The 16,088-nt window shown below is 50.2% G+C and overlaps 2 protein-coding genes across 4 annotated transcripts in view; one reads left to right on the forward strand and one right to left on the reverse strand.

The window, feature by feature from the left end:
- UIMC1 (ubiquitin interaction motif containing 1) overlaps positions 1-16,088 on the forward strand; it is a 29,781-nt gene extending 13,693 nt beyond the window's left edge. Inside the window, exons 5-11 of one of the 3 annotated variants that reach the window (XM_019620428.2) lie at positions 1,910-1,989; positions 3,837-3,925; positions 4,796-4,875; positions 8,032-8,191; positions 12,657-12,735; positions 15,605-15,668; positions 15,958-16,088. In XM_019620428.2, coding sequence (XP_019475973.1) covers positions 1,910-1,989; positions 3,837-3,925; positions 4,796-4,875; positions 8,032-8,191; positions 12,657-12,735; positions 15,605-15,668; positions 15,958-15,990 — 585 coding nt within the window. In that variant the 3' untranslated portion in view covers positions 15,991-16,088. Of the gene's footprint in view, positions 1-1,909; positions 1,990-3,836; positions 3,926-4,795; positions 4,876-8,031; positions 8,192-10,562; positions 12,454-12,656; positions 12,744-14,237; positions 14,359-15,604; positions 15,669-15,957 lie in introns of those variants that run through there. The other 2 variants (XR_002119894.2, XM_019620429.2) reach the window with 2 other exon arrangements.
- Positions 5,030-16,088, reverse strand: part of UNC5A (unc-5 netrin receptor A) — a 25,631-nt gene continuing 14,572 nt past the window's right edge. The window contains exon 18 of the mRNA XM_019620311.2: positions 5,030-5,042. The gene's annotated coding sequence lies outside the window, so the exon portion shown is untranslated. The remainder of the gene's footprint in view (positions 5,043-16,088) is intronic.

Raw genomic sequence — 16,088 nt, forward strand, 5'->3', positions numbered from 1 at the left:
TAATGAGCTATTTAGTGCTAATGCCTAATTAATTCTTGGGGAGAAAATAGGTTTTAGTGGTGCTGAGTGGGAACTCGTAATGTACTCATCCTGACCACAAGAGCTCTCTCAGAGAGCTCTCAGTGTATGCAGATGTGGTCTTCCTGATATTTGTAAGGTGAAAAACCAAGAGGAGGAGTGAGCTTTGAAATAGCAGCCCAAGCCCCAAATTTCCCAGCTTTTTACTTACTTGGGAGAAAATAATTTCTAAATACCCTTTCATCTGCCTTATCAGTCCAAGCCTGAGAGGCTGCTCCCTTCTCCCTTTGCCTCTCTGCACAGTCACATGCTGAGGCCAATGCAGGTGATTTACTTGCAAGATCGATATGTTTGATGTTTGCTTGTGCCTCGCCTCCATTTTTTTCCTCTATCAAATCCAATTCCACCGGCAGTGACAAAGCAGGGACACAGGGCAGCACTGACCCCTGCTGCAAGTGATGCCGGGGACCCTCCAGTGCCACCAGGGTTTGTTTTGCTGGGGGGGACAGTGGGAGGTTTGGGGGTGTGCGGGAGCTGGAGATATCCATGGGGGCTGACAGCTGCCCTTGGAAAGCCCCATGCCTCGTACCAGAGGAATGAGGGTGCAGAAGAACTGCAGTGAGCACCTGCCACCAAGCCACCTCCGCACAGCATGGGTCATTGCTGGTCCCATCACTGGGAAGCTGCCCTACCAGTCTCAGTGCCAAGCACACGTTCCTTCTTAGCTTTTCAAATAAGGTCAGGGGCCTCCTGGTCTTTTGACAGATTCAGAGAAAAATGACCCAGTTCTGTAGAGTTAGAATCTGGTGACCTGAATTAGTGCCATACCTTAAAACATACGTACCGCGCAAAACAGCTGCATGACGCAGTGTTGTGATCAAGGCAGAGGCATTTTTTAAGATATCTGCAGTTCAGCGGATAAATAAATAAAAATAAAGGAGGAGCTGTTGGTATTTTATGTTAATGATGAGTTAGGCTGTGAAGAAATAAGAACAATGTAGATAAAACAGAGGGAAATCTGGCAAGAGGCTCTGTTTTGGGACTGGAGCTGATGGAAGTTGAAATCTATGGCAGTAATCAGGCTCTGAGAGGAAGGGGGAGAAAAATCCTTTGGATTTCTTTGAGAAATGGCATGAGAAATCACAGGCCTGACAGCATGGGCTGCTAATAAAGCGTTGTAATTCCATCTGATTAGAGAATGGCAAGTGTAATATGTACACTGAAGGAGAATAAAGGGATCTGGGTAATGACTGGCGTGCTAGCCTGACCTCAGCAGTGCACAAGGCTTTTGAACAAATTTTAAAGGAAAGAATAAGTGGAGTCATAGAGGTAAATGAAAAATGGGATGAAATGCACATGGCTTTACAGGCTGTAGATTGTGCAGGTTAATCTGTTCCCTTTCTTTGATAGGACAGCTGATTTCCGAGCCAAGAAAAATGCAGCAGATCTTATCTACACGCATTTCAGAAAAGTACTTCTGGTGGTCAGACATCGGCTGTATGTGTTGATCAGGTCACCCAAACTCAGGCAAATAGATTTTAAGCTGGAGCAGGTGAGGGCTGCTGGAGGACACTAAGCCCTGGGTTGTTTAGCTCAGCACAAATGGAGATGTAGAAGGGCTGTGATTGCTGCCAACTTCAGACACGGGGAGCAGGCAGGGGCTGGGAGGTGATGGACAAGGTTGGCCTGGGAATGGACGAACACAGCCTGTCCAGAGCACATTTGCTACACATTATTGCAGAGTGAAGGGAGGAATGGAGTCAAGAGCTGACTAGTTCAGGATGGATACTTGCTATTTCTGGAAGAAAACCCATGCCATGGACAGAACTTGGTGACCCAGCAGAGCATGTCCAGCCCTGTTAGCTGTGTGCATTGTTTTATATAATATCAGAATTTTCCTTTTCAGGCCTCCCAGGTGCTGTCCACAGAGGGTGTGCGTGGAGATGGGGAGCCCATGCGAACTGCACAGAGGTGAGGAGGGGTAATTCAGCACATAGGGTCTGTGGGCTCGCTCTGTAGATGTGGATTCATCCTTTCTCCTGGAGCAATTTGAAGCATGGGCTCGCTGAAGCCAGCCTGGCAGCAGCAGACCTTGCTGAAAGGGCTGCTACAGCTGCTGCTCTTACATCCCTGCAACTACACGGCTCTGGAGCACTGTGTGAGAGAGGAGAGGCACAGCTGGGGAGAAGAGATCACTTACTGTTTTTACTGTATAAAACGTGCAAGTGCATCCTTGTACAAGCGAGATCTTACTGTACAAGTAAGAGGACTTGATCCTTACCCTCTGCAGCTAATTTGACATGGTACAGTAAAGCTGGAGAGACGGGTAGATGAGCTAAAGGTGAGTTAGAGCAGTGCAGTCACGTGGGCTGTCTGAAGGCACATATGCAGCACAGTGAATGGTTTACTGGATTTCTGTGTGTATTTTTATATTCTTGCTGTACTGCTGAAGAGGAAAGCAGGGAGGAGGAAGCCAGACGGCACTGCCTATCAGCCAAAGATAGAGTGCAGTGCTCCAGAAAAGCCACTTCAGCAGATGACAGGTGTGGGACAAGTCAACATGATTTTCCTCACATTTAAGTCTAGCCTTTTTTTTTTCCCTTCCTTCTTGTGGGATGCAGCTCAGCAGCAAAGGCTGTGAGAGAGGAAGGTCGAATGGGAGAGGAAACAACGAGTAATTTGGAAGAGAGGGTGGATAGTCTTATGGTTCTTTTATTTGCTGGGTTTTATCATTTCAGAACAGTCATCTTTCCTTAGATCTGGCAGAATTGGCCCAAATAGTTGGTATCCATCTGCAGAGTAGGAAACCCTCTGCTTCCTGGAGGCCACTTGGTCTGATTGTTCTGTGCTGTGTGCATTGCATGGTAGATTGGGGTTTTAATAAATGATTATAGGCTTTGTTACTGGAGATAGTTGGTGTAGCAAGAAATGCGGTTTGACTTCAAATTGATTAGCCCATTTCATAAATGTCATAGCAAGTTGTGTTGTGTGAGTCCTTTTGAAGTGAGCCCTGATGTTAGACACAGAGTAAAACACGCTCAGCCTGGATTCATAACAAATGTTCTGAGATGCTTTATTTAGAGAGAAAAGCCACTTGTGATTTCCTATCAGAATTTTGTTATTTATCATAAATCAGCGGTGGCTGTTCTCTCCTCTCTGAGGCCTGTGGTTGAGCTTAATAAATCTTCTGTTTGTCAGGATGGGGATTCATGTTTTTAAAGTGTGCTCTTGCATACTTGATCAGACTAATCAGGAAGCCATACAAAATGCTGAGAGTGTCAGCATGGGTGCCAGACTCGCTCAGCAATGCCTGCCTGCTCCAGAAAGACGTTGTGTTGTGCTGGTGGGAAAAAAAAACAGTGGAGAAGGTTAAAGGGAGAGGGACGGCACGCTGCAGGTACAGCTTTGCTGCAGGGAAGCCCAGTGTTGTGCTGCGTCTCTGTGCCTTTCCCCCTAAGTATTCCCTTCCTCAGAGGGCAGATAGCACAGTGCTAACACCTGCACAGCCCCCAGAGCTAAGAGCAGAAAGAGTCAGGAAGGTCCCGCAGCTGTGAGCAGGTTTTCTCGTTCCCCCCGTGTGAGGTGTTGATCCTTCATGTCTTCTTATCAGGGACCTCTCTAAGCCAAAAAAGTTCTTCTAGTGGTTTGTGTAGAACAGCATTTCATACCAGTATTCTTCTCTGTTATCCTGATCATTTCTGGCTAGCAAATAACGACCACCTGGAAATGAAAGAGCTGTGTTAGCTGTGCAAGGCAGGCAGGTGTGTGCTGTCACTCTGATGGATTGGAGATTTATATTACATTTATGTTTTGAACAGCATCTGCATGTTGACCCCACTTGGCAGTAAGAGGAGCCCAGACATTGCCAGAGAAAACTCTGCAGAAGAAGAGATCTCTGTTTGCCCAGGTAAGAGGCACCTGGGAATGTTCTGAGTTTTGAACTGAAAATTTTACACTTATAAAATTCAAAGAAAAAGGGAGAACTTTCAAGTTGTTCGAATCAAACAAAATTTCCTTTCCAACAGTGTTTATCCAGGCTGGAATTATCCAGGTAAGATCCCCTGGTTTTGGACCCTATTCCACTAAGGCAGCATCCCAGTTCTGTGCACAGGGGTGGCTAGGTGCCGGCTGCTGGAGAGGCACAAGAGATTCCCAAGTGCCAGGTGTGCTCTCTGCAGTGTTATCAATAAATTGTCACATTTTTCACTGTCAATATATGTAAAGCACGCTGAAATAATTCTTGTCATGAATTAATTAAACCTGTTTGGGGCCAAAGCTTTTTTCCTTCCTTGAGCTCTCCTATCATGTTTGAGATTTTCCAGTTCAGAGTTCTGGGGGAAGGAGCTCGCGAAGAGCCTGCTCCTTTTGATGAGCAGCTGTGTGGAGGTCATAGCAGCGGTGCTTGGAGGCATGTTTTGTTGCTAAGGAAAACATGGAGGTCTGAAGACCGCAAGATGGGAGCGCTGTTTGCCTTGCTGCTCAGATAGAGCAGCGTACTGTTCTTGCATTGTCTCTATCCCAGCAAGCATCCCACGTGCTTTCCCTGTGTCTGGTCTCACTCCCCATGAAGCTGCAAAGCTGCAGTGGCTTTGTCTTCACACCATTGTGCTGTGACTCTTAACCCCTCATCCAACTGTGTTGTTGCACGTTGTCTGATAACATTTGTGAGAAGTCTAAAAAATGGTTTGAAGCTGTGAAATGCCTAAGTTGCAACAACAAATGAGAAGAAGGTTTGGGGGCCGCAAACCTGTGCTGACATGGAGCTGTCTTTCTGCAGAGACCCAGCCGAGTCCATCGGAAAGCATTGAGCCAGAGAGAGAAGAGCTTCCCTTGGTCAGCAAAGATTCACCCATGCAGGTAAAGAGCCTGGAGCTGGGGAAGCATTTCCAGTGCTGCTTTCTTCAGCTGGGCTGTGCTAGCACTTCCCGCTGGTAGCTGGGTGCATGGGCTTGGGTGGCATCCTTGTAAACACTTCCCACTTCCTCTGCTGCTTCATAGTTCCGATCCCTTTGGCTAGGGGCTGTGTGCAGCTGCATCTGGAGCCTTTCAGCCTTGTAGCTGGAGTGTTGTTATAAATTCCAGTTTGCTCTTGTATGCTGCACAAACTGCTGTGCTGAAGGACATTGTCACTAGGAACAGCAGCACTGTTGCTTGTCCAGGGTCGGAAGAGTAGTGCTGTGGGGATCAGGATTGCAGAGGGACCCCAGGAGCTGTGAGAGGGGTCCCAGTAAATCTCAGCCACACATATTGTGGCACATTTTGCCCCGTTACAGTCCTCTGTATGACATTGGCATCTAAAGACTCTCTCCAAGAGGTTGGGATAAAGACAATAAGGAGTTGTTGAAGGCTGCTGTTGGTTTAAAGTCCACTGAAAATGAGCTGAGCCCCAGAATCCTGATTTATATGCAGTGATAGCTCCCAGCAGCAGTAAGCCAGTGGCAGGGCCACTCTCTTACCTCCCAATCCAGATGTGCGCTGTTGTGTGGCTGCTTTCCCTGTGTTGTCACACCTGTGCAGCAATTGCCTTGCAGCTGTCACTGTAGCGACATCTGACTTCAGTTCCTGCTTTTGATAAAACTCCGTTTGTCTATTAATTTAGAGAGTGATATCAAAGGGGTTGCCAAGTACTCCTCTGGCAGGGTACATGAATACAGAATCATACAGCTCTTGACAAGAGGATTCATTTGTGGAAAGCTCACTCTGGAAACCTGCAGCTTGTACAGTGCATCTGCAGTTCCCGTGTCTCATTGTCACAGGCCTCTTAATAAACCAGGTTCTCGCTCCTCGTGTGCCTTTCATTCTGCAGGTATCTCAGAGCACTGCTCAGTCAATTAGAGACTGCAGCGCTCCTGTGCACAGCCCTGGATCCTCAGCCCCCAGGGCACAGTCGTGACCCATTTGGCTGCGGCAGGGCATTAACCTGTCCCTGCTGCTTTGCAGAGCGTGCCCCTGGGTCTTACACCTTCACCTGGACAGCTGCTGGGCACGAGGTGAGCAGCACGGCGCTTCCCAGGGATTGTCACAGCGTGGTCCTTGGCAGCGGGTACCAGCCCTGGGCCTGCAGCCTTGCAGGGAAGCAGCCATCACATGGATCAGCAGTTAGCGTGAAGCAAGCACGGACCGTGGGGACAGAGCTCTTCGTCACAGCTGCTGAGCTGGGGCACAGGAGCCTTGTTCCTGAGCTCAGCCTCCAGCATCGCTCTTGGCTGGTTGCTGGCTGCTGGCTGCAAGCACTGTATCCTATGGGCAATTTTCTCTGCTAAAGAGGAGAGGCAGCAGTCTGTGCCTCCGACAGGGCTCTGCAGTTGAGGTTTTCCAGGCTGTCACCGCAAGGCTTTGTACACGTGGACTTGGGACTCTGGTGTCTTGTGTTACAGAACGTTGCATTTCCATTTAAAATTAGTGATTTACCACCGAACGTAGGTGGGCAGGGTGTGTGGAATCAGTGATCTCCTCAGACTGATTTAAAAATGGCAGCTAGCAGGAGCAGCGTCTGCTGCTTTTCCCATCACTTTTTTTGCTGCGTTGTCAGACCAGAATAACACAGGTTTGATCTGATCATTCATAGTTGACACATCCTGCTTTTTATGACTCCTCTTTGTAACGCGCCGCGGTGAGGACTTCACAGGATGTAGTGACACTGAGAAGTGAGAGCAGGGTACAAACGCTAATGCTGCGAGTGATGCGCTGCAACAGCTTGCGTTTGGCTGGAGGGATTCTGGTGGCAACTCCTCCGTAGAAATCTGGTGCTGAGTCTCCCTGGAAATGAGTGCGTGGTTTTTGGGGTCAGTCCCATAGCCTGTCAGACAGCGTTGCGGAGAAATGAGTTTTCTGACTTGATTCTCAGTCTAAGACCCCATCGTGCTATTTCTTGCACCGCTCCTCTGAGTCAACAAAGCCCCGTCCTTCCCTTTGGGACATAAAAATGAGAATGGATGCTCAGGATCAGACCCTCGTTTGGCAAAGCAGTGTTCCGTGTGACAACGTGCTCCAGCAGCACCGAGCGTCTTGGCTGGCTCTGGTTACTGCTTCCCTGAAATTACACCGCTGAAGGGATGCAGGCAGCAGTTTTACTGCATAGTGGCTGCATGTCTCTGCTTAGCCCCAAGAACAACGAGCTCTCCTTTATTATTTCCCTTCAGGTTTCTTCTACATGGTTAATATTGAAATATTTATTTTAATGGGGGGAAAAATGGCTCTTTCTTAAATAGGAAGAGATTTTGTAGCAAGCCTGACTAGGCAGAGATCTAATTGTGAGTGATATGGCAGCAGTCTGCTGTGTCTTGGAAACATGCACAGCGTAGGGAGCAGTCTGTGTCTCCGTGGGTGTGTAGCAGAGCACCTTTGCAGCTGTGTAACCAATGCAAAAAGACAGTGCTGGTAAGTGAGAGTGGCACCCAGCGAACAAACACGAGTGGTGACATTTTGCCCTGGCGAAATGCCCTGGTTAGCAGTGTTGTGTGATGTGGGCTACCTCTCTCCGTGCTCTGTTTCCCCTCCGAGCAGTGTCCTCTGGAGGAGGTGGAGGAACACCCCAGGATCTGAGACCCTGCAGCTTTCTTTCATCCCAGAGGAGTGTTCCCAGACAGCCCAGCCTCTGTAGTGTGGATCATGTCCAGGAACTGATGAGCGCAAGTCAGGTGTTGAACTCCCGCTTTGCCCCATGAATTTCCCATCAGTTTCGCTTCTGAGCTTTCCTGATTAATGGAAGCCTTGCCATTTTTCAGCAGTAGTGTAGGTGATGTTTGCCTTAAGTGGTGTGCACGGCTATGCAGGGAGGTGTCACCGTGATTCAGCAGGACACACTGCCTTTGAAAGAAGAATTAGGTATTAGAGCCCTGCAGTTTACTCAGGCAGTGGTCTTATTTCTGACCTGTGTATGAAGAAGAGAAAATAAAACTTTCCAAGAAAAAATGACTTTATGGGAAGGTGAGCAGCTCCAGCTCTGCAGTTACCAAAAAAAGAAAAAAAAAGAGAGAAACACAGCTGTCTCTTTTCCCTCTACTTCTATAGGCTGGTGGAGATGGCAGTGCTCTATCTGAGGGCAACGACACGGCTGCTGACCACGTTCCGTGCCCACTGTGTGACCGAGGCTTCCCTGCTGCGGAGATCGAGCTGCACGCCATGTACTGCAATGGCATCGTGGGAGAGGATGCTGCCACGGACAGCCCAGGTCTGCCATGTGCTGTGTCTGCGCATCTGCTCTCTGTGCTGGTCCCCCCTTTCCTGCTGCTTGCAGCTGGGTGCTGGAGTCCTGTTCCTCTCAGGGTATTTGTGTGTGATGTGGCAAGTTAGGTTTGTCTGCCCTGCCTTGGTTCATCTCTGGGCTGGTCAGGAGAACGTTATTGGAGACTTTGGAAGTTTCTAGAGCCTTCCTCACAGAGATCTCTGTGATGTCTTTCATAACTGGCCACATTGTTAGTCCTTTGGAAGATCTGTATTATTGCACAAGTATGTAGCCCTGGCTACTTCACACAGTACTACCAAGACACATCTATTTCATATTGTGAGAGGAGCTGCACAGAATTTGCCAGTGGTAGAAAATGGCACTTCCAGAGCCATTCGGGTGAGCATCCTTCAGGGCTCTCAAGAAATGAGAATGTTCTGTAATGCTCCAAGTACAGCCTCTGCTGTGCAATGAGTCTGACATTTGCGTGTGCAAAAATGGCTTGTTCAGCAGGAAGGCATTGCAGGAAAGTTTTCCTCTCGTTCCTCCAAAATTGCAAAATGATAGCTATTGATTTGGGAGCTCAGTTTTTTCTCCTTTATGTGAAGAGTGAGGCAGAGAAGTGTGGTCAGAATGTCCATATTAAATCCTCTTTGCAGCCTTCTCTGTGTCAGATTTCCGTAGCCAACCTTTGTAGAGCTTAACTGAACAAATACATCAGTTGGTTATCAATGTATTCAATAAGTTATGTTTTAGCTGCTGCTTGAAATGTAAAGTCTGTGTTAGCACAATGTCAGGTAATATCAAAGTGGTAGCTTGTAATAAGATTAACTTTTCAGGTTGTGAATATATAATTTTCAGTTACATGCTGGGTTATTAAATACAGCCTAAATCTGTGATGTTTGAGCAATTTGAGCAAATCAGAGCTGATACGAGAACTGTAACATGTACATTCCTCTAGTAGGAAGAAGTTTCACCCTGTAATCTTAATGCAGAATTGATGTAGCTTTAAAATATGTGGTCCCTGTTATACAGAATCACTGGGGATGTGACATGGGTCCTTTTAAGATAACATGAGCCAGAGTAGCAGCTGATACTGTGCACGCTGAATCCTGGTGGGGAGTTCTCTCCGCAGGCACAAACCAGCTCCTAAAGCAAAGGGGCAAATCGTGAATTGTCACAGTTTGTCTCCCATCCTGATAAAGGTCTTATCTGCACTACAAAGCGGAGCAGTTTTCAGCAGAAAGCACCTTTGGCCCCATGGTAAGCTGGTCCCAAGTGTGCCTGGATTGTGAGTGTATCCATTGATCCTGGGAATCCTGTCTGTGATCAGGAGAAGGCTTAGAACTTCTTGGCTGTGCAAGAGAATTTGTTCATTCCTTTGGTGTTGGCTTTTAGCAGGGCAGAGTTCAAGGCTGGCCTTTCCACTCTGCCTCCAGACTGGTCTCCCTAGGGATGATTGTAAGGGTGGCTATTTTGGAATTGCTCTGCTGCTATTCTTGTTCAGAACAATTCCCCCTGAAAGAAAACTAGCCTCAAATAATGGAGATCTTGGTCTACAATAATGGCTCTAAGCTGAGCAATGGTTCTGGGACAAAATCACAGGAATTTGGGTTTTCCATTGCCAGTTATTCTAATATTTTCACTGTACAGACCAAATTTACTAGCCATAATGCTTGTGTTGCTCAGACCAAGGCTCTTCATATGGTTCCCTGTGCTCTGAGCTGTGCACTTGAGCCTGGAGGAGAAAACAACACGGAGGAGAGGTACAGTGATGCCTTTGGCTTGTAGGGCACCTCACTGCAGTTCCCAGTGAGTAGACAAGGACAGACAGAAAGGTTCCATTTGATGGACTGATCAGCAGGATTTGGGATGAACTCATAGGGGTTTAGTTCACCAGAGGTGAGACAGTAGCTTGATGCATCTGTGCAGGGACAAAAGAACTATGCTTCCAGAGCTGTCATGTTGGCACCTTTCGCTAAGATAACATTCAGTGGTAAAGTTAATGCATGGGGGGGGGGGGAAGAAAATCTTTCAGTGTTTTGTATAAAGAGGCCAGCTCAGGCTGCTGGTATTTAAGGAGAGGCTTTCCAGTGAAGTAGCTGGGCAAGAGGGGCTATGGTTCCTTCCCTTGCAGATGTCCGTGGTTGCCCTGGCTGGGTGCCCAGACCACCACACGCTTGGGCAGTACGAAAATCTCATCATGAGTTTCCATTTTCTTGTGGTCAAAAAAGGAAGGGCCTGCTGTTGCTTTAGCTGTGGCATTAGGCCGAGGGAGGCTCACATCTCAGGTTTCCAGCTCAGTGACTGCTGCTAATTCCAAGTGAACGAGTGAAGCGGTGGAAACGTTGTTCCAGCTCCTTCCTCCTTCCCGCAGCCAGCTGAAGGGCTTACATGTGTGAGAGGATCTCCACGGAGCTGCCGAGCCATTGCCTGCCGCTGCCCTGCTTGAAGCTGCCGGTTTCCCTCTGGATGTGAGCCTTGGCTGGTACTGAGCACATCAAACACACTGTTCCCATCGTCCTCCGCTGATGCACTCCCATCTTCCCAGTTCCCACCTGAGCCTGGGAAGATGAGGATTTGGTATATTCCTCCTTCCCCAAGCCCCAGTACAACTTGGTGCAGCTGTCAATCTTCAGAGCAACAGCAGCAGCAGTGCTGGTGCAGTTAAAAACCTCATGACATTAATAAAGTGACACTAATACAAAGAGCAGTGGGATGGATGCGGAGAAAAGCTTCACCACTTCTTAAAGACAAGATGCCGGGAATCCTGCCACTGCTGGGTCGTGCACGTAAAGCAGTGTGGCTGGTAGGGAGAGCAGGGGAAGGGGGCTGGTGTGTGTTGGCAGGGCTGTCCTCACCAGCGCTCCCAAGGGTGCAGACAGTGGGGGCCAGCCCTGCTGTGCCTCAGAGCCGCTGGCACCGCTGTCCCCATTCTCCGCCCCACACTTCTGCTGTCAGCATCGCAGCTGGGGGTCCTCCCCAGGCATCTGCAAGCTGGTCCCAGAGATCTCTAATGGGCCCATTATGCCAGATGTGTTCGCTGCTTTTGAAAGAAAATAGAACTGATTAACACCTGAGCTAGTGCACGAGGCTCCCGAAACAGTGCTAAAGGAATATTAACAAGTGCACGCTGCTTCAGAGAGCAGCTTTCAGCACGCTGTCAAATGCATGTTGGTGGGGCTGCGGGCATGCTAGGTGGCTGGGGGCTAGCTGTGGCCATCAGTCCTCCTCATCAGGCTGCCACTTCAATCTGGGCCAGGCCAAGTCAATGAGACGTCTGCCTGTGAGAAATGAGCTGCTGGAATCAGCCGTCGCCCATGAGACAATGCCCGCAGCCCAGGAATGATCTGGAAAGGGAATTTTGCTAAAACTCTGAAGGATTTCCTTCGTGCTGCACAAAATTTTGTGCCTTCTCATCTTCATCACAGCTGATGAGCCAACAATCACAGCTTTGCCTTGCCTGTAGCTTGGACTCCGGCCTCTCCGGTTGCACACAGTATGGCAGGTGATTTTTCTGGGCGGTGCAACAGCTCCATGCATTGCTCCCGTGTCCCACGTCTGCTGCTGTGGAGCTGGAGTCTCGGATGTCCCTGGTGGAGCAAGCTAAGCTATCTGATGTGCTCCCTAAGGATCTTTGCTGGTGGTGTGTCAACAGAGATATGCTGAGAGGAACTCAGCTGAAAGAGACAACATTTAGACGTGCTCCCTGCAAATGCCCAGAGAGCAGGTTTGGAAGGGCTGCTCAGGCGTGTGAAAAGAGCAGAAACTGTCAGACCTGCTGTCAGCATGCTGGTGGGGCTGGGGTCTCTCTGGCCACCTACAGATCCTTATAGGTGCCTTCCAACTTGGGGCATTCTGTGATTCTCTGGTTCTTCCCTGCAGCCATTGGAGAGCAGTGCCGGTGCGACTCTTCATCCAGAGCTGTGTGCAGGCAGTAGTAAAGATCCCCTCTATTTTGCATGGGAAAGGAGAACTGATGGCCTGCAGGGCTGAATGTTGTAAACTTCTCTTCCCAGCAAGACTTCCTCCTTCTACCCAACCTGCAGGCTGGTGCCTCCGCGCTCTCCCTGCAGCAGGCAGGGGGTTTGCCTTGGCAGTGAGCGGTGCAGCCATGCTGGAGCAGCGGTGCATCTCCTCTGCCAGGCTGTTGTGTTGCTGTGTGTCAACTTTAAAATGACTGTGAACTGTGTGCTGTTGGTTCAGCAGTTTCTGTCAGATGACAGGTTGGAGTGTGACACGGCGTGCTGTCTTTCAAGGCCTGGAAGGTAACTTCTTACATATCCCTGTGAAAACTGTCCAGCTGACCCTTGGCTGGAAGGAAGATCCTGCCCATCCCAGTCCAGTAGTTGTCTCACTTTGCATTGCTCAACTGCAGCGCTGAGTGAAAAAGATTGAAAGGTGCTGTGTTTGGACATCCTGCAGGATGGCTGGGGATGGATGGCAGTAACCGTTTCTGTTTTGCTTCCAGTGCTCACTCGGGGTCGGAGAGAGTCACGAAGTAAAGCTGCAGGTGGTGAAAACAGGCAGACGTCCTCAGGTTCTGACAAGTAAGTAGGTATGCTGCTCCTCCAACGTTGTTTCTGTGCCCCAGTTCCGCCTTGTACCTGCAGAAGTGTCTTTGTCCCCATGCAAATGCTGGCTGTTGGCCTTGTAGTGTTATCTCCCTAAGAAACCGCCTTTACTCAGTGCTTCTTGCCGCAGTGCTATGTATGTTTATATCAAAACAAAAGAAATTTGCTGTTCTCAGATTGTTTATTTTTGCAATAATTTCCTTCAGCCACTGCACGGTGGGTCAGGGTGTGTGGTCTCTGACTTTGGGGGGGGAGCTGTAGTTAAAATGCTGCTAACTCAGCTGGTTTCTTATGGGGGATTGGAGCTCAGTAACCCTGAGAAAAGAGGAGGCCGGGACGGGGAGGCTGTCAACATGGCACCTGTAGTGATATTCTTAATTAAATTAGACTTTCAGAATAGCAGTGGCTTTGTTTAATCTCTTCCCATGCAGCCCCTCCTCCTGCCACCCACACAAAGCATCATAAGAGAGGATCTGACAGTAAAATCCCTGCTATGGAAGCAATTTTGCTGTTACAAACAGTGGATGGCAACATCACTAATGGAATTAGGCTAATTATAGAGAGGACAGCTTCTGTTTAGACACATTATCTGGGTAATCAGCACTGACTGGAAAGAAAATATGGGAAAAGTACTGCAGAGTTTTGCTCGATGGGGGCTCTCCATATGCATTTTGGAGCCTGGAGTGAGTTTTACTGGGAGAGAGCTGCTTATCAAACTGAACACGATGCTGCTGGGGCTGCTCCTTGGGGGCTCCCGGTCCATTCCTGAGCAGCACCGCAGGTGGATGCTCTCCTGAAGAACCAGTGCCCTCTTCTGCATGGCATGGTCCCCTCTTGAGAGCTGGCATGGTAGCTGTGTAAATCCAAGCCTGACCTCCATCTCCTTTCACCAGGCTGATTTTCTTCCTAGGCACACTTGATTTTCCTGAGCCTGGGCATCTTCTGTACAAATTAGGGGGTTTGAGGAGCACAATGCAAGAGAGAGGGCACCCGTGCCAACCTGCAGCAGGAGTGTGTGCTATGGCATGTTGGAAAATGGAGACAGTGCAGAGAAGGACTTGATTTACTAGTCAGACAAGTTCATCCAGCCCTGGTAACATCTCTCTGATTTAACACACTTGGTTTGCTTTTCAGGCAGAATTTAACTCCCTTTTGCAAAGCCCTTGCACTTCATTTCTGTGGATTTTGACAGGGTGCTTTATGTCTGGGGAGAAATCAGCAGTGTTGGAGATAGTTAGATGAGCAGATTTGATTACCGTCCCGCTGCTACAGCAGCAGGATGCAGAGGAGCAGGCAGGGAAAACCGATAATCACTCAGTCTTTGTGATTGGTGCCGGCCTGACCCCACTGAGCCAGCCCCGATCTGGTGACACATCTTCTCAGTGGCACGGTCCAGAGGAGGAAAGTCACTGCTGGTGGCTGGGAGCCCAGCGCAGGGTGAATCCTAATGCGGTGCTCTGTCCTTTCCTGCCTGGCAGGTGTGAGAAGTGCTACCTCTGTAAGTCACTGGTGCCACTGCTGCAATATCAGAGGCACGTGGACAGCTGCCTCCAGGCTGCTAGGCAAGCTCAGGGAACCAGGAGGCTGCGAAGCACCAAGGTGAGGGGCCACCCTGCAGACTGTCTCCTTTGCTTTGCACTGGGTTTGGGGCTGGGTTGCCAGCAGGAGCCGTGTCCCTGGTCCCAGGGGTGAGCTAATCCAGTGGAGCTGCCAGCAAGCTCTCCAGCAGGCAGCCAGCCAGCCAGCCCCGCTGCCAGCAGCCACGGTCCTGCAGCCTTCCTCAGCTGAATAGAGACACCGTGGAGGGCAATGTCCAAGTGACAGGCATATCTGACTGTCCGTGATCCCCTTCCCATGGGGAAGGCTTTGGAGACAAAGTGGGAAGAGCCACTCGGTGCCTGGAGCATCTCAGGAGAGCTGCAGGGAGGCGTGCTGGGGGTGGAGCAGGAGCCCTGCAGGCAGCAGCTGCCATGCAGTCCCTCACCAGGTGTTGGTCCCCGCTGTGCCGGCTCCTGCTCGTGGCAGCCCGTAGGGAGGGTCCTTGCAGCCTTCCCACTGGTTCCTGCCGGCAAATCCCTCACATAGCAGCTTTGCCTGCACTCAGAAATGTGATTCTCAGCATGAAGATGCAACATGATGTCTTAGTTTCATATAATCCCTTAAATCCATCACAGGCCTCAGCCCTTTGGGGATTCAGATGCAAATGATGAGATTTCTGGTTGATGATTTTGGCTGGGATACAGCCAAGCACTGCGTGGCTCAGAGAACTGTTAGGGCATGGCTGCCCCTGCATGTGACCGGCTCTGGGAGCTGTTTGACTCCATCCCTGTGCCCTATGGCCACCTGAGCGTGGGGCTCCTGCCCGTGGCCACTGGGGATGGGGCCAATTCCAGAGGCCCTTGGAGACGGCTTGGCAAGGCTCTGGGTTCCTTGTGACTCTGCCTTGTGCTGAGGTGGGTGGGAAACGGATCACACTATGGGAGAGCTTCCTGGTGGCAGCACTGGGCTTGCAGGTTCCTGCCACAACCCATTCTGGGGTGCTCAGCAGCTGCAGCCCGGCAGCGAGGATGTCAGTGCCCTCTGGGGCAGGGAGCAGTCAGGAGAGGGGACTTTGCTGAGCCAGCAGGGCTGAACACAGCCAGGCAGTGTGCCCTTAGGAGCACTTAAGAGTGCCCTTCTGTGCACTACTCATCTGGCTGTGGCTCTGCTCTTCTGCAGGGCTCTGCTTTGTTAACCAACACCTGCCTTGTGGTAGGGCTGCCCCATGGTTTGTGCTGCACGGGCACCCAGAGTGGATGGGCCCCTCACAACAGTGCTGTGACGGTGTTCTCTTCTCCCTTTACAGGTTGTGGCAAGGCACAAGAGGGGACTCCTCAGCGTGCTGGAGCTCTCGGAGAGCAAGTCTGCAGGTGGGAAGCTGCTTTCTGTGCCTGCCAGCTGGCTCAGGGCTGCAGAACATCCCTTCTCCTCTCTCTCTCTCTCTCCCTTTGGTGGTGGGTGGCTCTGAGGTCTGGCATGCTCCTGAAGCTGGGCCTTTTGGGGCTGAGGGTCTGTTCCACATCCCTGCAGGACACGTGGCCTGGCTTTGGGAAGGTCATGGAGATTCATGATCCTTGAGGTCCCTTCCAACCCTGGCCTATCTGTGATTCTGTGAAGGTCGCGGCGCTGCCCCGAGGCTGATGGATGCTCCTATTGCAGGTGCTGAATCGGGGACCCACATCCCTGGAATAGACGACCAACGGAACCCCACCGCTCTGCCACACGGCGCCGAGGATGAGGAGAAGGCCGAGCACAGCGCGTGCTCCCTCCTGCCCCCCCCTTCTGGCGTG

The sequence above is a fragment of the Meleagris gallopavo genome, chromosome 15 (genome assembly GCF_000146605.3).
Source record: "Meleagris gallopavo isolate NT-WF06-2002-E0010 breed Aviagen turkey brand Nicholas breeding stock chromosome 15, Turkey_5.1, whole genome shotgun sequence".
NCBI lineage: Eukaryota > Metazoa > Chordata > Aves > Galliformes > Phasianidae > Meleagris > Meleagris gallopavo.